The sequence below is a fragment of the Alternaria arborescens genome (genome assembly GCF_004154835.1).
Source record: "Alternaria arborescens strain FERA 675 chromosome Unknown contig_57, whole genome shotgun sequence".
In the NCBI taxonomy this organism is placed as follows: domain Eukaryota; kingdom Fungi; phylum Ascomycota; class Dothideomycetes; order Pleosporales; family Pleosporaceae; genus Alternaria; species Alternaria arborescens.
In genome coordinates this window covers 25,473-47,123 of record NW_021167912.1, presented here as the reverse complement: position 1 = coordinate 47,123, position 21,651 = coordinate 25,473, and the positions used below count along the sequence as shown (strand labels likewise).

General features: G+C 51.9%; 10 protein-coding genes across 10 annotated transcripts; 4 read left to right on the top strand and 6 right to left on the bottom strand.

The window, feature by feature from the left end:
* Positions 1 to 571: 571 nt before the first annotated feature.
* On the bottom strand, positions 572 to 3,016 carry AA0111_g11764 (GTPase-activating protein; the record flags this gene model as incomplete). Its single annotated transcript, XM_028645666.1, has 5 exons — positions 572 to 1,477; positions 1,526 to 2,371; positions 2,419 to 2,667; positions 2,713 to 2,846; positions 2,896 to 3,016. 5 exons carry the CDS (start codon positions 3,014 to 3,016, stop codon positions 572 to 574), a joined length of 2,256 nt encoding a protein of 751 aa, XP_028500618.1.
* A 2,760-nt stretch (positions 3,017 to 5,776) lies between these two features.
* On the bottom strand, positions 5,777 to 8,370 carry AA0111_g11763 (hypothetical protein; the record flags this gene model as incomplete). The annotated part of the gene is made up of 3 exons (XM_028645665.1): positions 5,777 to 6,228; positions 6,316 to 8,278; positions 8,368 to 8,370. The coding sequence occupies 3 exons, from the start codon at positions 8,368 to 8,370 to the stop codon at positions 5,777 to 5,779; spliced, it is 2,418 nt and encodes an 805-aa protein (XP_028500645.1).
* A 468-nt stretch (positions 8,371 to 8,838) lies between these two features.
* Positions 8,839 to 9,069, top strand: AA0111_g11762 (hypothetical protein; the record flags this gene model as incomplete). The annotated part of the gene is made up of 1 exon (XM_028645664.1): positions 8,839 to 9,069. The coding sequence occupies one exon, from the start codon at positions 8,839 to 8,841 to the stop codon at positions 9,067 to 9,069; it is 231 nt and encodes a 76-aa protein (XP_028500622.1).
* A 549-nt stretch (positions 9,070 to 9,618) lies between these two features.
* AA0111_g11761 (hypothetical protein) lies at positions 9,619 to 10,585 on the top strand (the record flags this gene model as incomplete). Its single annotated transcript, XM_028645663.1, has 2 exons — positions 9,619 to 10,137; positions 10,190 to 10,585. 2 exons carry the CDS (start codon positions 9,619 to 9,621, stop codon positions 10,583 to 10,585), a joined length of 915 nt encoding a protein of 304 aa, XP_028500641.1.
* Positions 10,586 to 11,269: 684 nt separating this feature from the next.
* Positions 11,270 to 12,444, bottom strand: AA0111_g11760 (hypothetical protein; the record flags this gene model as incomplete). Its single annotated transcript, XM_028645662.1, has 2 exons — positions 11,270 to 12,040; positions 12,088 to 12,444. The coding sequence occupies 2 exons, from the start codon at positions 12,442 to 12,444 to the stop codon at positions 11,270 to 11,272; spliced, it is 1,128 nt and encodes a 375-aa protein (XP_028500649.1).
* A 1,383-nt stretch (positions 12,445 to 13,827) lies between these two features.
* On the top strand, positions 13,828 to 14,283 carry AA0111_g11759 (hypothetical protein; the record flags this gene model as incomplete). The annotated part of the gene is made up of 1 exon (XM_028645660.1): positions 13,828 to 14,283. The coding sequence occupies one exon, from the start codon at positions 13,828 to 13,830 to the stop codon at positions 14,281 to 14,283; it is 456 nt and encodes a 151-aa protein (XP_028500624.1).
* Positions 14,284 to 15,603: 1,320 nt separating this feature from the next.
* Positions 15,604 to 16,286, bottom strand: AA0111_g11758 (hypothetical protein; the record flags this gene model as incomplete). Its single annotated transcript, XM_028645659.1, has 2 exons — positions 15,604 to 16,175; positions 16,250 to 16,286. The coding sequence occupies 2 exons, from the start codon at positions 16,284 to 16,286 to the stop codon at positions 15,604 to 15,606; spliced, it is 609 nt and encodes a 202-aa protein (XP_028500658.1).
* Positions 16,287 to 16,892: 606 nt separating this feature from the next.
* Positions 16,893 to 17,635, bottom strand: AA0111_g11757 (hypothetical protein; the record flags this gene model as incomplete). Its single annotated transcript, XM_028645658.1, has 3 exons — positions 16,893 to 17,059; positions 17,123 to 17,372; positions 17,438 to 17,635. 3 exons carry the CDS (start codon positions 17,633 to 17,635, stop codon positions 16,893 to 16,895), a joined length of 615 nt encoding a protein of 204 aa, XP_028500630.1.
* A 725-nt stretch (positions 17,636 to 18,360) lies between these two features.
* Positions 18,361 to 20,066, bottom strand: AA0111_g11756 (hypothetical protein; the record flags this gene model as incomplete). The annotated part of the gene is made up of 3 exons (XM_028645657.1): positions 18,361 to 18,594; positions 18,643 to 19,791; positions 19,899 to 20,066. 3 exons carry the CDS (start codon positions 20,064 to 20,066, stop codon positions 18,361 to 18,363), a joined length of 1,551 nt encoding a protein of 516 aa, XP_028500631.1.
* Positions 20,067 to 20,340: 274 nt separating this feature from the next.
* AA0111_g11755 (hypothetical protein) lies at positions 20,341 to 21,279 on the top strand (the record flags this gene model as incomplete). The annotated part of the gene is made up of 1 exon (XM_028645656.1): positions 20,341 to 21,279. The coding sequence occupies one exon, from the start codon at positions 20,341 to 20,343 to the stop codon at positions 21,277 to 21,279; it is 939 nt and encodes a 312-aa protein (XP_028500629.1).
* Positions 21,280 to 21,651: the final 372 nt, after the last annotated feature.

The window sequence follows — 21,651 nt, the reverse complement described above, 5'->3', positions numbered from 1 at the left end:
TGGCGAGGCTCGGTTCCTGCCGACAAACTCGTATTAGTGAGAGACGTGAAGAAAGGGGACAAATAAAAAAGCAGTCGCATAACTTCCATAAACAGAGCACACGCTAGCAAACAACTCAGCTGGCTTTGACAGCAAAAGGAAAAGACAACAAAAGCAAACCACCACAAACAGGGGGTAGAGTATTGCGAGGGAAAGCGGAAATCAAAGACTTCCGCCATATCCATGTCCATAGCCAGCAACTCCTGCTGTGTACTAGCTCCAGCAAACCAATTCAGACCTATCCGTCTCACACCAGGGGTATCCTCAAAGAAGTTGGGAGAAAGAGCGCGCCAATATACGCCTATACTCCGGCGCCGAGATGCTTATGGATGGATTCGTAGAAAAAGATGTCCTGTTGTGTAGTAATAAGAAAGATGTTATGTTGGGTTGAATGAATGAGAGTCGGATCAGTGTCTCTGTGTGGCGTTTGTAATCCTCAGATGGCAGGAAAGACGTAGTAATAATCGGGGGTATCGTATCTTCTTCGTGACTTGTCCGTCAGATCGCGCGCAGGAAGTATCAGGAAACGGCCCTACCACCCCTTCTTCCTCGCGAACCGCTTGTTGAGAAGGACAAGGACCTTTGAAACGTTGAACTGGACGTATTCCAAATCAAGATCTTCCTGGTTGTCCTTTTGCATCTCAAGCAAATCATCCAGCTTGAGATCGAGTTCTAGAAGCCCGCGGTTCCGTCCCTTGTAATGCAGGGATATGACAAAAGTACCAGGTAAGGGGCTCGTGAAGTTGAAGTAGATGTTCGCACGCCTATTCTCGGGTACGTTGCTTTTCTGGATCACGCCTTCGCGCTCAAGCTGCTGATGAGTGAATTTGTAAGGGCCGAGGACCTGGTGTTTTTGCTGTTTCCTTGTCTTGCCTTCGGATTGACTGCGCACGTTGTGGAGATAGGATTTGTAGGTGTCGAGTTGGCTGACAAGGAAGCCGTTGTGGTCGCGGATTGTGCGGAAGACTTCCTCTAGCTTGCGTGTCTCCTCAATGACCTTTTCTTTCATGGAACCCAAGTGCACCAGCTCTTGTTCGACTTCATCTCGCAGTAGAGAGAAACCGTCTTCCTTGTCAATGACACCAAGATCTTGCAATTGAGAGAGCAACTCCATGCTGCGAATGCCCTTCTTGACCATGACAGAGTCATTCTTTGTTGTGGCGGCTGCTTCGGCGATACGATCGAGTCGGAGTGGTCGTCGTGTAATGGAGGTGTTGGAAGGGAGCGAGCGGAGGATCATGACGAACGTCGACTTGGCCTCCATGAAGAAGATCTCCTCTTGCGTAATATCAAGTGCTGCTGTGAGATCATCGAGTGGTGTTTCCCATTTGCTGAATAGTGGGAGGTTAATGGCCCTATTTTCTTTGCGCGGAAGCTGTGCTGGCGCGGTGCCGAGTTCCTGTAGAATGACGCCAAGATGCGAACTGTCTTCTTTGGCCTGGTAATGTTAGCACGGAAACGAGTGGGACTCCTTCAATCCACTCACAAGCTCAGCGGCATGTCGCTCTAACAGCGAGTGCGTCGCATACACTTCATTCAGCGTGATAGAAAGCTCCAGGTCCTTCTTGGACAAAGCAACGTAGTTGTCCATTTCGAGGGTATCGTAAAAGTCTTGTACTTCGCAGAGATCCAACAGAAACTTGTTTATCCTCTCCTTGTTTTGGTGGATAAAAGGCTGCAACTTGACCATGTACGGCTCCTTCGCATACGATGGCTTGTTCGCGAGATTCTGCAGCATCTTGGCAATATATGTTAGTGTCCGCTTGGGGTTCTCCGCCGGTAGCACATCGATCAGCATATATGACCTTGGTGTGACAATGGCGGGGGTGATGAAGCGCAGGAAGAAGAAGCCTCCGATGAGGGGGCATATGGTCTGATCTTGGGCATCAGGGTACTTTCGTCTCGTCAAACTTCGAATCTGCTTGCATATCCATCGGGTGCCGTAGGGCGTTTCCTCGAGGCCTTTGATGATGGTCGTGAGGAAGTTGTTGGCAATCTCCATAAGCATATTGACGCGTGGTGTGATGATGTTCTGTACAGTCTCATTCTCGGCCGCCTGCTCTGCGGTGACGCCTTTGGGCAGGTTTGGGGGGAGTTTTCCCTGGATCTCAAGCTCAGTAACCATCTTCTCGTACACCTTAAGTGGGTTGATCTCAAGGTCGAGGTCCTTGAGCTCGATGAGGGAGTTGATGCTGTCCTGCAAGACAACCTTGAGGTAACTCTGACCGGGTCCTCGCCGGGTATATGTAGTCATCATGCGAGAGACTGGAGTGTTGGCGCGCAGAAGCGAGCTGTAGTCTGGGGTACTGTCGAACTGATACGTAAGTACTGACTGTAGTGGGGTTAGCATGATTCTTGGCCATTGACTTGACAGCATACCTGGAACATAGTCAAGAGCAAGTGTTCTTCGCGACTCTCGTATTGGTTTCCGTAGATTGTGAACATGACAGTTTGTAGCAAGGCATCAATCTCAGCCATGGAGACGAGTCGACAAAGATGGGCAATGTGACGCGGTTCGGATTGGAGGAGGAACAGCAGGTTGCCGTATTTCTGCGTTTTCTCGTCGTTGGGAAAGAAGCCTTCCTGGAGTTCGAGGCCGTCGGCAAGGTGGTCGGCGACTTCATTTTGCTGCAATGGTCAGTACAGCGTGGTAGGTAAGACTGGTCAACGCACCTCCTCCAAAGCCATGCGGTTCTGAATCAGCAGGGCTATCCGTGAGTCGAGGTAGCGCACATCCTTTTCCAGGACGAAGTTCTTCTTGGACTGCGACGAGATCTTGGCCTTGAGTTCGCGGAGTATCTTCTGAGCTGCCAACAATTAGCCTACTAGGCGCATTACGCACACGTCGTCGCATACCTCTAGCCAGGTCATCCTCAATCTCGAGCTCCTTGTCCTTGGCAGACATGGACAGATACAGGGCAGTAACGGAGTAGCGCTTCGACTGGCGCACCGAGCGCGACCCATCGTGGGACGACATTGTGTTCTGACGCGATACGGGGACAAACGAGGACGAGGACGACGTCGAAGCCCGCGAGGGAGCGTGCAGCATGGAGACCGCCATATTTGGGGGTCGGGTGTCGCGGAGAGGGCGACTTTAGGAGGCGGAGACTTTGTTTGTGCGCGCGGTCGCGACAGGCAGGCACTGCGGAATTGCAGCGGTCGGGCCCGTCCAGCGAGAAGAGATGGGCGCGGGTTTGGTGGTTAATAGGCAATTTGGTGGTTGACAGGTAAATTAGGCGGTGTCTCGGTGGCCGGAGAGGGCGATGGCAGCTGCGAGTTGGTGAATGGTCGAGAGGGGGCCGCGGGGGAGAGCTCAGACGGTGAGTGGACAATGGGCAAGCTGCGACATTCCCGACTGACGACTCACGTTACTTGGAATGGCACTTGGACTGGCGATTTGGTGGTTGGCGACGTTGGGGGAGTCTTGTGATTAGTGGTGACTTGAGTGACTTGGGACTTGGTTCTTGGGCTGGAGGGACGAAGGGGCGCGTGTGTGGAGTAGTCTTGTCTACAGATTCACGGGTGTTTCAGTCCGTCGTGGAAGAGTGGGCCGGGCGTGGAGGCTGCGAGCTGCACCAAGGTGGGACGTCAAACGAGGCAGGGGCAAACGGGCACCCACAACAATACAGCCGACTACCTTGATGCGGGCATGCAGACGATGGGAGCGAGACGATACCCTGCAACTGGCAACGTACACAGCAGACCTGCACTACCTCCAGTTATCCATACGGACAGGGTCTGCACTCCGTCTGAAACTCTGGTCAGCTGCCCGTTCGCCTCCCCCTGAAAAAACCCCGATCCTCTCGCGCCTCATGTGCTTGAAGCAGAACGTGGCCCGCGCCCAAGCGACCGCTGGTTCCTGGCTAAGGCCGACTAGCCAACGTCAAGCCCGACACCAGAGCAACAACACTATTTGACTTTCAGGCCCGCGATCGCAGCAGGAAAAACATTTACAACCATCGACGTTGTCGTCGTTGTCGTCGTCGTCGTCTGTGTGCACAAAACTAGTCGTGCATCTACCGGAGCCCTCAGCTGCCGAGCGCAGAAGGAAGACGCGCCGGTGCCTTGTTTGGCTTGTACCACGGTAGATGAATGGCGGCGGGCTGGCACCAAAGATGTGGAGGTGGGCCTGTAAACAGCCTTGGGTCTCCGTTATCAAGTACCTCATCACTGATTCGGTTTTCCGTATCCGTCGTCGGCGATCATTGTACTGCATTTCCCATCATCGTCATCTTCGCTGGTCGGTCCGATGATCCTACCCATCTCTCCGTCCTGCTCCATCAAGTAGAAACAACCACGACTATCGCAATGTTGCCAAAACGCAGCTGATAATCCTCTTTCCGCGCGCACGCCCGCTAGCGATCGGCAATTTATGGACTATCAAATACCGCGCCCAGGTGTGATTACCATACCAATACCAATACACACTTGCGCCACAGGATCGTCTCGCACGGAATAATTACCAAAAAAGAAGATAAGGCTTCTGCTTCGGTATGCACATACATTGTACATATACGAACGCGAACGAATATGCGACTAGCATTAATAGATACAATCACCTTGCAGGGCCCCGAGTCGCTTGGAAATCCCATCACGCCATACAAGGCCCCGCTCCGCTTCCTTCCAAGCAGGAACTGGAGATTGAACAGAGTGATCCTGCAAGCGATTTTAGCGATTCATGTGCTGTGCCTTGGATAGAGTGAACTCTGGTAGCCGCCCACGCGCACCCGCCCCGCCTGCAGCATGGAAGACAGCACATCCGAGCCTCGTTTATTACCATCACCATAAAGAAAGCAAAAGCCGGGCCGGGAAGGGAACAAATACCAGTTGAGAGGTTTATCAATACATCTAGTCGCTGCACACCCTTCATCCTTACTCCCAAAGCAGACGATCCCCATCATTATGCGCCGCGCCGTGCCGAACAAATAGAGTAAACGCGAACGCCTGCGAACCTATATAGTAGTACACACATTACATACATACACATATACATAACATATGCATACACGATCTTGGCTGCAAGCAAACGAAACAAAGCACCGCAAGAAACCACGGCAAACGGCAACTCCACACTCTGCTCGCGATCTCCTCGGTCAGACTCTTTCGTGTGTGCGGGTTGGCCTGCCTCGGACTTTGACACCCTGACGCGCCTTGCGCAGTTTGGCGGCGCAATGATCGCCGTCAGTTTTCGGGGCGCACGGGCTTCCAGGCACAAACTACTCATCTATCCTCTTTGCGCAGGCCTGCATAGCGCGGCCTGCATGTGTGTGTCCTTGTCTTTTTTTTTGTGTTTGCGAGTCATGGACCCTTCTTTTCCCTTCCCATTCCACCATAGGTCCAAATTTCGAGCCAAGAGCCGTCAGCGCACCAGCGCCGCGAGGAGCACGTTTACCCCGAAATAGCTGGTTCGTCTTGCGTTAGCTCAAATCTTCATCCAAGCGCACCGCCTCAGGAAACGGTTCGGTCGAGAAAGTAGGGTCTCCACCGGATGATACATGTGGGTTAAATAGAGAGAAAAAAAGACGTTTTTGGCACCCAATTATTTCCGCGCTGAGCGAGGAAGCTTTCACATGGGGCTGCAAATCTCCGTCATGTGAGGTGAGGTGAGGTATCGACGCATGCCGTCTGTCGTGGCCCCCACGCGCTCCTTCCCTTGTCCGCTTGGAGCTTGGGTTCAATGACAGACGTCACGACAATGCATTGGGCTGGAATCCTAACAGAAAGGAAGGAAGGAAACTTACACGGCAGCAGCTACACTCCAATTACGCAAAGACAGCAATCTCATGAGCTGAGGCGTCTCTCTGACAATCTTCCCCTCTATGCCAACGGCCAGCCCGATAACAATGATCCGTCCGAGCAGACTAGGCACTATCGCAAACGCCACGAGGGGTAGTATGAGGAGTAGTGGGAAGGTAATTGCTGGTGGCGCTGACTGAGGGGCGTCTTGCCCGGCTGCCGGCGTTGCCGTACTAGTAGCAGTAGCAGTAGCAGTAGCAGTAGTAGTAGGCGTAGACACCGCTGGCTTGCGGGGACCAATAGTGACCAGGTCCTCATCTTGCTCTAAGAAGCTTGATTCCTTCTCATCGACCGGATCGTGCTCGTCCATCCACTCGCGGTAGTCCTGGATAGCCTGCGCAGGAGCCTGCTCGAGACTTTTCGATACCTTGCTAAAGGATAATAATGCTTTGTCTATAGGTACCCGAGTCAGCGGGAACGACACTTGATCGGTGGCAGCGACGATCGCATGCCACCCATTCTAATCAAGCCACAACTTACTATACTGCTCTAGCTTCTGGTAAATCCTTCCCAAGAGTTCGGTCCTCTTGAAGTGCATCTCACCCCCGAACCGCGCGTCACCCCGCCTGGAAGCAGGATACGCATACCCGTCCGCATCTCTCGGTGTAATCTGGGCAATGCATTCATCTAGGTTCCGTAGTTCTTCTTCTAGTTCACTAGTCTCGTCTTGCAAATGCAACAAAACTCGATGGTTCAAATGCTCAAACTTTCTATACATGGGCACGAGACCCTTCTTCCCATTCCGGCTATGAGAGCCACTCGACGAACGTGACTCTGTCGATCTGCTGAGCTCATTGGCTAGCAGTTCGTAGCCTACTACCGTCGGCCTGGTTTGGCTACTGGAAGACGGCGCATGTTGTTGGTACAGCGGCGGTTGTCCGGCGTGTGGGGAAAAGGGCGGGGGCATGTGCTGTATCATATTCATGCCGTCAGGGGGTCGTATCGACAGGGGATGCGCGTGCGCCATTTCTGGGGATTGGTGAGGCGCGTACCCAATGGCTAGTGGAGCTGGGAACGAGGCCATAGGTGCCCATCCAGGTGGTGAGCTGACGGCTGCATTCACTGCCGCGGGAGATGCACCGGAGTAGCCTTGCGGGCTGTACATTGGCATGGGTGGGTAGTTGTAGGGGGGTTGCTCAGCGCCATACTGGTAGTCTTGATATGGCTGTGGAGCTTGGAGGATATGATTTGCTAATTCACGCTCTTGCTGTTTAAGACGACTGGCGTGCGGATCGCTTTGACGAGAGGATGTCGACGGAGCTCGAGGAGGAATGGTTCCTGTCAGATGTTGGTTGGGTACCTGGTTCTTCTGGTTCACTTCTTCCTCGCTTTCTGAACCACTGCCACTCTCATCGCTGCCTTCTTCCTGGTTGTTTTCAGCTTCCTCCCCAGGGCCATGCACGAAACTACTAGCGTATAACGGCTTCTTGAACTTGCGGAATTCCTGATTGGGTGGATGTGATGATGTTTTAAAAGACCTTCGTGTTGAGGCTGGTGAGGTCATGGGGGAATCGATGGTATGTTGTGAGTCTGCTGCTACAGACGACCGTCCATCGTCGTGCTGGATGTCGCCTGATGATGACGAGGATGACGAAGAGGCAATGGTTGATGGAGGCATGGCTTGAAGATCTGTGGGCGTAGGTGTAAAGCTTTCGCCTGTGTCGTCGCTGGACTGAAGATATTGGAACACTGCTGGTTGACTAGCGTTCATACTGTTCAAGGCAGGGCTTTCCACAGTCGTTGATGCAGACGGACTATGGCTTTCATCAGGCTCTAGATACTGGGCGACTTGGTCATATCCGCTATACGGCCTCTGCAATACTGTCGAGTTGCTGTCACCTGAGACATCTGATTGTTGCGTCACACTCGAGACAAGAGATGGATCTGATATGTTGGCCATGTTCCCAGCATGCCGCTGCAAAGAGCTTCTCTTATCACGTGTGTGCGAGCGTTTCACAGCGTTGTCGCCAGTATGCCGGCGACGGAGAACCTTAGCATCGGCTGAGGAGCTGACCACGGAGCTTCCTCGACGTCTTGTTCGTGTGCTGACTTTGCTCTTGCTCTCTTTTATCTGGCCGAGCCTGGGCATGTAGCCGATGGTGCTTCCGTCCTCGTCCAGCTCTTCCTGTTTGCCTTGTGACGTCGACCCCGTATCGGTATGGTGCGAGTCGCGTCTCAGGAGCTTCTTCAAAGTGTTGCGGGGCGGTTTGTTCCGCTGTTCGCTCTCGTCATGATCGTCTCCACGGGGCGGTGAGGCTGAAGGCGGGGTGCCTTTCGAGCCCGAACTGGTGCGAGATGGACGACGTCTAGTGTAGGGTGCACTAGTAGCAGAACTTTTGCCTATGTCATTGAGGCTTTCGTAGTGGTATTTGGGATCGCCTGGTGTAGGACTTCGCTGTCGTGAGGGTGAATCAGAGCCCTCAAAGGATGAGGTGTGGTCCGACTATGCATGAGAGTATCTACGTCAGTTCCAAAAGCAATCTGGTAGTTCAGGGTAGAGAGGCAAAGAGCGTGTTTATGTTATCTACCCACCATGCTATGTAGAGTTTACAGGGTACAGCTGCTGTCAGCAGAGGCGGTGCTTGCGTCAATGGATTTGATATTGGCAGCGATGGCCTGGTGCGGGGATGGTGATGGTGTGAGGGAAGTGAATATAGACAGTGACGCGATGTGCGATTCCTTGCATGCTGAAGCGATTACAAGCACACGTTGTGCAACGAGAGAGGCTGGAATGGGCAACGCAAGCAAACGGTGGATGTCGTGGTACGCCTCAAGGCCTGGTGATTGTCACGGCTGGTGTGCGCCATCATTATGGCAATGCAGTATACAGAGGACGAAGAGAACGCATGTTGAACTGAAAGAAGCAACAACGAGGAAATTCAGCCAGTCAGTCACCGCCTTGTGTATGCGGTTAACGTTGGCTGTTGACCGGGAGTGGACCGGAAGTGCCGCGCTGCTACCCAATGACGTTGCGATAAGCCCGTCAAGCGACGATACCCCACAATGTGGGTCCTATCGTCGCTCGCCCTCCCTCCCTCCACGCCTCCACCGTCCGCTGAATCCGTCGATCCGCGTTGCGGTCATGCATTCGAGGCAGACTTCTGTCCAGTGGTGAACCATCTTGTTATTGCTTCGTGGAAGGACCGCGAATATGCATCCTCCGCCGTTCAGTCGCTGCTCAATCACTGCCACGTCAACAAGCTACTGCAACAACGACCAGGATCGTCGAGGTGAGCAATTCCAGTTCACTCCACTCAAAGTCCACTCCACGAGTTTCGCAACTCAGCCGTTCCCCGGGCTGGGGATCCTGGCAGATGGCAGGCTCTAGGTCTCAAACCTAAATATCTCCACGCCAAGTTTCGAATACCTAAGGCGAGCAGATTCTCAGACAAGTCAGGTGTGCATGACGTCTTCAGCGTTTCGGTAGCATGCAAATCTTACAACAACGTAGCAGAATTCTCCAGTTGGAATCACTACAATCTGAGGGCTCTGCCTAGTACTTCCAACAAATATTGCATACGAGGTTGGGGTGTGTGATGGCAACATCAGCCTTGCTTCGCCACATGCGGGCAGTGTCTTCAGCCTCGCATGCAATGCGGGAACTGGACACCATCTCTACTCGTCTGCCTTGATCCCTCGCATTGGGACAATGTAAATAGACTTGACGTGCAGTGCTGCCTAGTCGTCGTTTGCATAAGTTGCTATGCTGTGGCATGACAGAGATGAGCAAGTCCTCTTGTCCTTGATCATCCTCAACAGTCCTCATTGATATCAATTCACGTCATGTTGCCATTGCCAGCAGACCTTCCTTCGAAACCGCCGAGAGCTCTCACCAAGCACCACATAGGTGAGATTGCGACGCAGACGACTGGAATTGAAGATTATCCACATGAAGGCCCAAAGAGCACTAAGAACAGAAAACGGGGGAGTGCTATGCAAGGCTGGTCAAATCCGCAAGAGTCGCCAGAGCCGCCTGAGCTTCCTGAGTCATCTGAGCCACCTGAGCCGTCTGAGCTGCCTGAGCTGCCTGGAGATAATATTTTCATTGATTTCGAGAAGGTAGCTGAAAAGAGGCCTAATGCAAGCTGCGTATTCTTACTTTGGGGTTCTGGAAACTCTGGAAACTCTGGAAACTCCGAGAACTCTGGAAAATTCACAACCTGGGCTATGGATGTTCCGATTACCGATGCTGAAAATGAACATGAGATCTTCGCTTCATTAGCTAAACAGTATACTACAAGGCTTGGCTTCTTACAAAGATATCTTTCTTTCCGAAGGTTCAGTAGGCTCAGGCCCGTCGCTGTATGTTCCAACCATCTCGCAGTGTACCCATCCGTACTAAACTTGAGTATAGTTCCGATTCATTAGCCATTCTTCAACAAGATTCTCAGCCATTGCTGAACCTCTGGACCTGGAAAAACACCGCGAAGGCTTCTCTAAGCGACAAGAAGAAGCGATGGAGATTATTCGCCCTATAACAGACTTCGATTCCGTTGATCCAGGCCACTGTTATCGCGACAAGAGCTCGGGAGAATATGAACATTGCAACGGAGCTTGCCCATTCAATACATCAAAAGATCGTAGCGTCCTAAAGTGTCCGTTCGAGGAATGGGAACTCTGCAACGACCTGCTAAAGTGGATTGAATATGAGCCTTTCCTTTCTTCCTACTTCCGAGACCCAGCTGGTGCCCGTTCTCAAAACATGTTCAGTTGCTTTATTGGACACTGCTTCATCCACGAATACAAGTAAGACTTGCGTACGCACGATACAGAACTCGGCTAACGTCAATACCATTAAGAAATATCTTTTTGCCTCCTGCTCCACCCCGACCGCAGCCACCTCGACCACAGAATAGAGATATAAAACTGAATGGATTGTACGTTGAAACTAAGCTGGATCGTATCAGATGTTTGTCCGTATTCCTGGGTATTCTCCTTTGTGTGATCGCCGGCGGAAGGCTTGTCTGGGGTACCTGGGAGATAGTGTTTGGTGCTGGAAGCTTCCTCGTCGCTTTGCCGATGTTAGTATTGACACTACTGAGTCATTATGAAATGTGACAACTCACGGTAAGTTTGATAACAAAAGCATCCATTGCAACGATAAGACTAAGGATAAGAGATTATACAAGGAAAGAGCATCCGCGCCCGACCACGACCACGTATTAATCGGTGAAAAATGCAAGAAGTAATAGACAGTAAGGTACCCTATCTATTATTCACTCTAGCAACACAAATCTGCCTCTTTCTTCATCTTCCCCTGGTGATCGCATTGCAAATGAACTCGGTAGAACCGACTTGGATGGATAATTCGAATGCGCCTCATTCGCTTTCTTTGGTCCTTCCCATATATTATATCCGAATTCTATCAGGAAAGGCACCCTGCAGATAGACATAAGTCAGTGTATGCATCTTGCAAATTCAGTACCTCCGAGACTTACCATGTTGAAAGCGCCAGCACCTGCCCAAATGTCCATTTGTTGTCTCCGTTGTTGTCTCCAGCGCGAGATCGTATGTCAAGAGTCAGTTTTACGAACCAACCGATGAGATACCACATCATGCACAAGCCCGCAACGATGACTGCCCATCGTATCATGCTAGAGAGTCGTTCAAACAGTCCAGGTCGCCGCCAAACCGTAGAGACAAGGAAATCGACAAGATATGCTGTAACGTTGAGACACAAGAATCCAGCGACAGTCCAGAACAAGATTGCCATACTCCTGAACGACTTGACCTTTAAACAAGGGCTCTCTTCATATGATGGATCAACATCTTTCACCCCCCATCCAGATCCTCCGTCGTTGTAACGAACGGAACTGAGCGCGGCTAGAACGACAACCATGATATCCATGATCAACAACACCAATACTCGCCCTTTGTATCGTTGCAGCAGTTCCCATGCTGCAAGGTGCAGTACAAACACTGCGAGAACCGAGTATAGAGGTATGACCAGCAGAAGTATCCATGTCGTGGAACTTTCATACGCCTCCATTTGCGTGATTGAACATACGGAAGCGATTAACAAAGCAAGTGAGAATATTGCTGAGGTTGAAAGGAACTCGCGAGTTGTGTCAAGTACTGCGCATAGGATACGCGAGAGTGGAGGCCACATCCATGATTGATTCGACCGCAGGTTAAGGTTGACCGTGAGTATCCCACAAAGGTAGACTGTGATCAAGATAGCCTGCATTATGTATGTGGCCAGCATCTACATCGATTAGCACATGGTGGTCTCGATGTTATCGTGGTACTCACACCGACTCCGGCAAGGTCAGGGCTACCTTCCCAACCGATAACTTTGCACATCTCTGCAGGGCAATCATCCCAGCCCCTATTGCTGATAATACGGCGGAGATCCCCGTCATTGATAGACCAGTCCCAAAAGCTTTGGTTCATAGGTGGAGCTTCCAGTGAACCATTTTTGATAGCTTCGAACCCCCGTATAATGGACTGATAAACGCTTTCATCGGTATCGTATCCCAAATAATACTTGGTTTCCCCTGTTGTGTTATATTGCAAGTAACTCCAAATTGCCATCATGCTACTGCAGTTGTCGTCCCTGTAATCATAAGGATCGAGAAGTGTGAAGTTGTATGGTGTGGAGCTGTTCATGATGGGTGGTTATTAGCCAGTACGCTGGCTCGTTGACTTGCACAAAGGAAAAGATGATTGTACGCGGATATCGGCCTCTGAGAGATTTCCTGCGAATTCAATTACGACAAAGATGTATGCTTTTCTTCGGTTGTGGAATCAGTACATCTTAACTGAACTGTCGTGCCCCTCCAACAAGGCTGAGCCGGCAAGCCACCTTCTATCTATAGCATCCATGTACCGGTATGCACCAGCTGAGCTACAATCCAGCATGTTTCTCCCACACCAAATTATTCCTCCCACGAATCTGTTCCGTGATCTAGATGTTCATGCGCCCGTGTGGTGAGTTGAGAGTTTTAGTCCTCTATAAGAAGGCCTGCCTGCATGTACCAGGAGACGGCCACTATGTTGCCGAAGGCAGATGGAGATAATGGGGGAGTGGTGATTTACTCTACCATGTGCAGGCAGAGAATTCTTTGTGAACCAGAAGTGGATGCGCGGCTGACCAGAATATTGCTTCTGAATCAGGCTGTGAATAGTGGCGCTTTGTGTAACATTTCTGATTTGACTGCGCGGTGCATGCTATTTCAGGCTCGAGGTGGTAATATCAAGATAAGAGTTACAAGGCTATGTCATTCATTCTCTAACACTGCTGGACATTAGAGATGCAAATGGTCATGTCTTTCTGTGGATTGAACTGTTCATCTTGGGGATATCAATAACGCAGTGCTGCCACTGTGTATATGTACTGCAGTGATGCAGAGCTGCCGCTTATCGAGTAAATGAGGCCGTCATTCGACTGCAGAGATTGGGCGTCGGCTTATCTAATCTGTTTGTTGGAGAAGGTGACTGACACATTGGATAGAGGAACTGGTGTTCACCTGATGCTTTTAGCGCCCACTTAGGCGGGCTTACTGCATCCGACGCAACAATCCTGAATCGTCCTTCCACCTCCATCTTCCGCAAGCGCATTCTTAATGTCAAGGTCGACCACAACTATGTTTTCGAATCCTATCATTTCTCAACACACGATATGTTTGAATTGCTCAATGCCACCAAGGTGGCTTCCTGCCTACACACGGTACCTTGGTTGCTGAAAGACATCTCGTGGTAAGCTCATAGGGCACATATATTGTATCTACAAGCGTTTCAAAGCATCGCGTTATGTTCTGCGAAACTCGTCTTGTAACAATCTGGTAGCGGTCCATATCCGTATCGATAGGCGACCCCAATAAGTGACTCTCTAGCCAATCCCCATCGAACAAAGTGGTACGAAAAGGGTCTTTCCACGAGGCTCGCCACACGGTAAATTCAATTTCACACAAACCCAATCCCAACCTTTTCTGCTTCAGTCCTCCAAGGCTCTCGTATTCCGTCTTCGTGATTCCAATCTTACCCACCATCATGGCTACCCACACCGACGCTCCACTTCCCTACACTCCCGGAATACCAGAATTCACTGAGAATATGGCCACGACAATTGAGCAAGTGGAAGTCGCGCATAGAGCTACGCGATTACAGCGCTACCTCCTCGAAATCATCACATACCCTCTCCTCGAAATCATCACATACTCTCTCCTCGAAATCATCGCATACTCTCTCCTCCAGAAGAACGAACGCGCCGACCTGTTGCATCTCCCACAAACATACACCAAACATATTCCCAACAAACATTCACTTCAACACCACGAGCACACATGTCACAATATTTCTACACGCATGGGAGAGTACCAACACGAACTCGACATTCTGGACAAGGAGAGGAAGGTGAAGGTACAGGAGATGAAGCGGCAGACCATCCAACTACTTGTTATGTGTATTGGTGGAATCGTCTGCGTCCTAATTGTGTGCCTCATATAGATTATATGCACCGTCAAATCGCCACGTCGACGCTAGAAGACGGCCGTATGCTCCTTGTCGAAGCCGTCGAGCCCAGCAGAACACTCAACATCGATCCGGGCTTCACCCTCCAACTCATGGCCGCGTACGCAGACGAGCACACAAAACCCTGGAGGCAGAAACGGAAGCGCAATCTCATCGCTGACCTCGTATGTCTCGGACATTGGCTCGCATACCTGGTTGTACCTCAACGTCATCTCTCAACTTGTTCTGCAATTGTCGCCAAATCATGTGGTACAGAAGACACTTGGGTTGGCACTATGAAAGTATGGCAGGGGATGGAAGCACCGGCAGCTTTGGTTTATGACGGATTTGGGCCCTCGAAATGCCTACTACAAGGGCTACAATAGTCTTGCTGAGTTCCTTACCGGTATACCTATGGTTGGAGAGGATGGCACATAGCAGCAGTTTTTGGCCTTGGTTACCCTATGAGAATCCCGTTGTTCCCATTACATCATGGATGTCTCGATGAATTTGAACACGCAAGCATCGTCTTACTGTATTCTATCGCAAGTAGCGTCTGCACCGGAAAGCAAGCTGAACCACGCTGATACTTTCACTTTCTCATAAGCAAAGTTCTATCCATGAAGCCACAACCAAGAAAAGAGGCTCTTTAGACTCTCCAGTACTATATCAGATAGCTAATACGAAGTGCCGAAACGCAACCCTCATATCCTAACCGCATCGTTACATATCCTAACATTTTACTCCCAACGCAAATCAGAACTCGCAGTACAGCACCCAGGCAGCCACCTAAGGGTGACTGGAGTTGGCATAAGCCCGTTTCTCTAGATGTGTCAGACATGCCATGCGTGTTACTCGCAACTATTGTAAGAGTATGGCATCTCAATCGTCGATACGGTAACCGTGCCGTCACACTCGCCTCAGAGCGTGCCACTGCAAGTAGCCTTGAAAACTTCGAGAGTATATCCACAGCCGTTGTGTTTTGTATCGGCTCTTGAGCACATAGCTTTGTTTAGGTTTCACAATGTGTGAAGGCGAGGATATTTAAGAATGCTAATAGCAAACCAGGCTGCTCTACTGATTTGTATGTATATTCTTCCTTGGTGGTGATTTGTCATGTCGTGGGATATGCTGTCTACACTGTGTAACCTCAGCTTATCTCTTGCTTGTATAAGGACATTTGACTGGCAAGTGCTGTGACATCTACAGCTGACGTGTTCGCCTACCTGCCTCAAGCCTCCTCATATCGTCCCACGCGTAATCTAAATCGATACACTCCTGCAGCCTCGCCCCGTCATCCATGCCGGCATACCATACTCATCCCACAATCCGTCCCCTCAACCCACTCCTCCCCAAAACCTCGCTCTCCTCCAACCCATCAACACTAACCTCACTCTCTTTACTCCCCGCCTTCTCAATCTCCATCTTCGCCACCCCTTTGCCTCCTACTCCTACACTACCCCACCCCCAATTCTCCTCCACCCACGTCACAGGCCAAAGTAGCACCGTACCCGCAACACAGAATATCGTCGCCCAGATCTGCCACAACCAGATCAACATCCACGCGCCCGGTGCAATGAAGCGGATCCACTGGTCGACTTGGTACAAGTCGTCTTGCTTGGAGATATGGTAGAGGGGTTTTGACGAGGTGTTGGACGGGGAGGATGAGTTCTGCGAGGTCACGTCTGCGAGTAGAGAGTGATTTGGTTTGGTTTCGGAGGCGGATGTGGACGAAGAAGCGGCGATGGAAGCATACGAGGGCGGAGAGGCCGACCGACGGAGGTACAAAACGGTGGTAAGTCGCACTGGCGCGTAGTAAAACGGTATCAACCAGATACGGAAGATTTGGAAGATTGTGACGTAAAGTATGAGATTCTTCTCATCGAACGCTGTTTCCCATTCTCGTTAGCCATCTTGTCCTGTATACATGCAAATAGCCGAGTAGGGAGGTGTTGAGACGTACCAACACTCTGCACCGTACAATCGATCCTCGGACTCATAATCTTGTACCACCGATACGTCCGCTCAACCAACCATCTCGAGTTTGGCCTGCTTGGTGTACGACAAAACGGGTGAGAGAAGGCGGCATCGGGCGTAAAGTATTTCTCAATCGTTGCGCGCTGCAGCGATGGCGGAGATTGCGTGAGGAGGTGAATTACTGCGGGGATTTCCTTGACTAGAATGCGGGAGAGTTGTTAGCAAGGAAGAAAAGTACGCGCCGTCAAGCCGGACTACTACCGGGAAGCGCATTGGACAACGTCAGGGTAGTGGAGGGTGCGACGAACCTGGGTCTTCCATCTTGGGAGGCGACGACGGGGGCTGTGAAGGTGCGGCGCGAGGTTTGTAGAGCAGAGAGCTACGCCGGGTGTGGATGTCGCGGATGGAGGTTTGAGACGCGACCTCGGAATGTCGCGCGGAGGTGACGTCATGCAGATCACAGCTTCGTAGCTTCACAGTCTCACTCCATGATATTTGACGCAGGTCCGGACATTGGGGCAGGCAGCTTGGTAATTACTTTAATTCTGTACTTCTTGATGATCATTATGCTATCTTGCCGCTCTTGCAGCATCGTGGAATCGTGAATCGAACAGCTTCCAAGGTTGCATCTACTGCGACCTGTACTGCTGAATCTCCGCCTCGTCGAGATGCCTTAGCTTGTTTACGCTCGGAGCCTCTCCAGTCGCAATGCCCTTTGCCAACTCAACCAATCCGCCAATCTGTGTTCGCTTGGATACAGCGTATTGTGCGGTGCTGGCCTTGACGCGAATGATACCTAACGATTGGTGTACAAGTCAGTTTATGTTTCACGATTAATCTGCATAGAGTGGTTTCTTACCAATACGGGGGTCCTCGGGTCCACCGTCGTGCTTGCCATCACCAAGGTCACCGATCCACGCCTTGAGCGCGGGGGAGTAGTGCTTACGCACGACCTCGCGGTCAGTCTCAATAGAGGCATGACCAGAAATGGATGCCCATTCACCAGAGCTGTTGATGAAGCCAATGTTGACAGACTTGTGTTCCTTGAGGTCGTCTGTCTTGCCGGACTCGGTGTTGGTGTGGAAGAGAAGGTCGAAGCCGTGACCCTCCTGTGCAGCATACATTAGCGCCTCTTCAATCCCTATGGTGAGCGATTGGTGGCTGGAAAACATACCTTGGCAGCGAGAGCCATGGCTCTTGAAGCCAGGAGGTCGCTGTCAGCAACCTGTGTGGTCAACAGGCAGAACTTGGTCTTGTCGACGAAGTTGAGTAGGTCCTCGCACTTCTCCTTGAGGGAGGGCTCCTCAAGGTTCTTCTGTGTGTAGGGGTCGGCCGTCTTGGAGCCGGTATCCGCGTTGCTAAAGCCAGACATGTTGAAGGTTGTTGTAGAGAATACGCGTTGAGGTGTGGTGTGGTTGTGTGATAGCTGCGGAGATGGCGTCAGCTTCGGTACGCAGTACAATGTCCGAGGACCCTTTCGCGCTGTTCTTGAGATGCACTGAGAAAGAAAACGTGAGTGAAGCATACCTTCTTATGAGCGATTTGTTGGTAGGCAGGTAATTTGTGTGTGAGAGAAGGAGAGGATATGGCTCGACTTTGTATTGATATTGAGTTTGCCCTGATGATGTCATTCGCAGTGGTGCGCGCGTTGGAACCACATTCATCCACCCCACTATGTGGGGTAGCTTCATTTGGTGTCACCCGGCTCTAGTTTTACGGGTGGTCTAGTATGTAGCTCAGGGTCTTGCGTCATGTCATGCTTGTTCAAGCTAGGAATCAAGTTCTAGATGGCTGGGTAGTACATTCACTGTGTTGGACAACAGCCAGGGCGCAACGTTAAAAATAAGATGGTGACATTATCCCTCTAGATCTGCTGCGCGTCTAAAAGAGAAACGTCCTTCATACCCCACTCCGTGACCCCGTCCAATGCCATGCCATGCTGGTATCCCGTGAACAATAGCGGAGAATATACCGATTCCAAGCTAGAAATGAAGATGTGGGCTAGATCCTAGAGTATGCAAAAGCAAATGTCTCGGATATATGACCCAAGTTCCGAGAGGCTAACACCTCTAGTGACAAGTTGTGACATTGCGCGCTTTATGCGTCGGCAGCTGTCTCCTTGTCCTCAATCGACGCCTTCTTGAGGTCGTCAGCAGCGTCTGCCGCGGCGTCCTTCTCCTGGTCGTGCTCGGCCTCGGCGGAAGCGCTGCCGTTGACAGCTTGGTTCTTCTGCGCGGGCTTGCGGGCAGCGTCTGTGCTGCCGTTCGCGGCGTCTTCTTCGGCCTCCTCTGCCTCAAGGCGGTCAATCTCCTTTTGTGCCTTGGCGATGTTCTGTAGATAGTTAGCAGAGTCCTAGCAGTCAGATATATGATGACTTACCTCCTTGGTCTTGCGGTCCTGATCCTCTTTCCAGTGCTTGAGCTTAGCCTGGAGCTTCTCGACGGTGGCAGGGACTTCCTCCTGGTTTGAAGGAGGGTCGACACCGACCTTGGCCAACTCCTCAATGATACCGATGTTGAGGTTGAACTTGCCGGGAGCAGCAGCAGCGCCGCCCTTCTTGCCCTTCTTGCCCTTCTTTCCGCCGGTACCGGCGAAGTAGCTCTCCTCCTCAGTGTCCTTTTTCGATATACGGGTTCCCTTGAGGCCAGAGTCATCGACGGTGCGCTGGGCGGAAGCGGCGAACTTGCTGGCGGCGGTGGTCTCCTTGGGTGGGAGCGCGGAGGGGTCGAAGTGGCGGATCAGGCCCTCGCAGGCAATGATCTCGTCGCCATACGCAGGTGCGCTGGCTTCCTCGAGACGCTTGGCGGCCGTCTCCTTACGCTTGCTGGCAACGTACTGAATCTGCTCCAGACGTCTCTTCTCGTTGCGGATCTTACGGGCCTGGAACTCGTAGTCCTTGAATGCGCGCAGCTGCTGGAAGTAGTTGTCCTTGAGCTCCTTGCGAGCCTGGTACTTCTCCTGCTGCACGGCGCGCGCCTTGTCTGTCTCCTCGCGAAGTGACCTCAGGTTCTTGAAGGCCTCGTCCTGCTCAGCCTTCAGGCCATCCAGCTCGGTCTGGAGCTTGGTGTACTTGTCGCTGAGGGCCTTGTTCTCGGGGTCGTCCAGGAGCTTCTTCTGCTCAGCGATCTGGGCCTTGATGTCGTCAATCTTCTTTTGCTGGCTGTCGAAGCCGGAGAAGTTCTTCTTGGCCTTGTTAAGCGCGCTGATCTCGGCCAGGGCCTTCTTCTCGTCTACCAGCTTCATCATGCCAGTGTCGACCTGCTTCTGCAGACGGGCAATCTCCTGGTCAACATCTTCGGCCGACTTGTAGTTGGACTTGCCCTTGGCAGTCTTGAGTTCGTTGAGCTGCTGCTTAAGCTGCTCGTCGAGCTTCTTGATCTTCTCAAAGATGGCGTTGCGTCCGGACTTGTTACCCTGCTGAGACTGGCGGATGGCGTTAAGTTCCGTCTTGAGCTCCTGCTGGCGCTTTGCGTTGGGCGAGTCCTTGTTGTTGGGCTTGGCGAGGTCGAGCTTGGCTTTGCAGGCGTTCTGTCTGTCGTCAGTAATTTTCCTGTGTGATCTGGTAGTGTGCGATGCAGCCACCCGCCGGCTCATGGCCGTGCGACTGCGCGCATTACACCAGGATGTGCACTCACCAGCTTCTCCTGGGCGGCGGTGTGCTCCTTCTCCAACTTGGCGAGCTCCTCCTTGTACTTGTCCTCATCGGGCTTGTCGGGCTTGACAATCTGCTGCTTTTCCTTGGAAGCAGCAGCGCCGTTGGTGGCAGTGGCCTGGGCGGCGGGTGGTGTTGCGACGTCGGCCATGGTTGCTGTGCAGTCAATTGGGCTGACGAGTTGACTGAGAAATACAGCGGTGGAGGAAGATCTGCGAGACCTAAGTAGACCGCCGAAAAGTGAGGGTGGAGGGCTAAGGGCGGTGGGAGGACAACTATTAAATTCGAGGGTCTCGAGTGAACCACGGGCGACATCCTGGCAACTTTTCCCGAACTTTAGCGGGCGGGCTAGTGCCGCCCGCAGTCTCCATCAATCGACTGGAACATTCACTCGGGCCTCGAACACGCACCCACCAAACCACATGATGGCTGAGCAATCGCGGGGCAAGATCCCCATTCTGCTGCTCAAGACAAAATCAATACCCAAGGATACGTATGAGGAGCTTTTCCTTACCCTTGACGACGGCCGCTATGCACCCGTCTTCGTGCCCGTTTTGGAGCACAGGTTCAAGCGAGACGCCCTGCATGATGTGCGCCAACATGTCACCAACCGCGGCTTCGTGCCAAAGTCGCAGCAGGGCCTCGGGACATATGGTGCGCTGATATTCACCTCGCAACGCGCAGTCGAAGCCTTCAGTGAGGTTGTCGAGGAAATTCGCAAGGAGGGGTCCCTCGACATTGACGATCTGCTTCCACAGAGCCTGCCGTTGTATGTAGTAGGTCCAGCTACAGCCCGCGGTCTGCGATCGCTTGATCTCAAGTGTCCGATCTTGGGTGAGGAGACTGGCAACGGCGAGGCTTTGGCTGGCTTCATCTTGAAGCACTACAACGCCCTCCATCCAGATGTCATGAATCCACCTATACTCTTCATGGTCGGCGATAAGAGGAGGGATATAATACCAAGGACTCTCCAGTCAGAAGAGCTGGATCCAAAGCAGAGGGCGAAAGTAGATGAGGTTGTTATATACGAGACTGGGGAGATGCAGTCTTTCAAGGACGACTTCACTACCATCTGGCGGAGAAATGCCGATCAAGGCTCGACACGGCAATGGGTTGTGGTGTTCTCTCCCAGCGGTTGTCAAGCAATGCTTGAGAGCCTGGGGCTTCTGGATGCGGAGACTGGAAAAGCCAAAGCTAGGTGTACGGCTGCTGATCAGAGAGACATCCTGATAGCTACCATCGGCCCCACTACGCGCGATTACCTAAGACAGGAATTTGGATTCACACCTGATGTATGCGCAGACAAGCCAAGTCCAGAGGGTATCGCAGAAGGCATTGGAGCCTTTCTCAAAAGCCACGAGTGAGAAGAAGCAGCCGTGGTTCTCCTAGTGGCTTCGTATAGGTCGACAGGATTACGCGCGGCTCTCGATATAGGTCAGAGGGTGTTGTATATAAGGTCCATATGGTGGGAAGTTTGCTAGATCACGCACGCGGGTGCGCATCGCAATTCCACGCGCTCTCAATTCGTTTCACACTATCGATCGTGGCTTCTGTACGATGGCTCAAGGTTGCACGTGCCTTCCTGACGCGTCGATGAACTAATTGCTGCCATTGACGTCACCATTCACGCGACGCGCCTGCCACACACTTTCAGTGCGCGCAAACACCCGCCCTCTGCATCATTACTTCACTCATCTATATCACTTTCCTGTTTACAATATTTCACCAATCTGTCT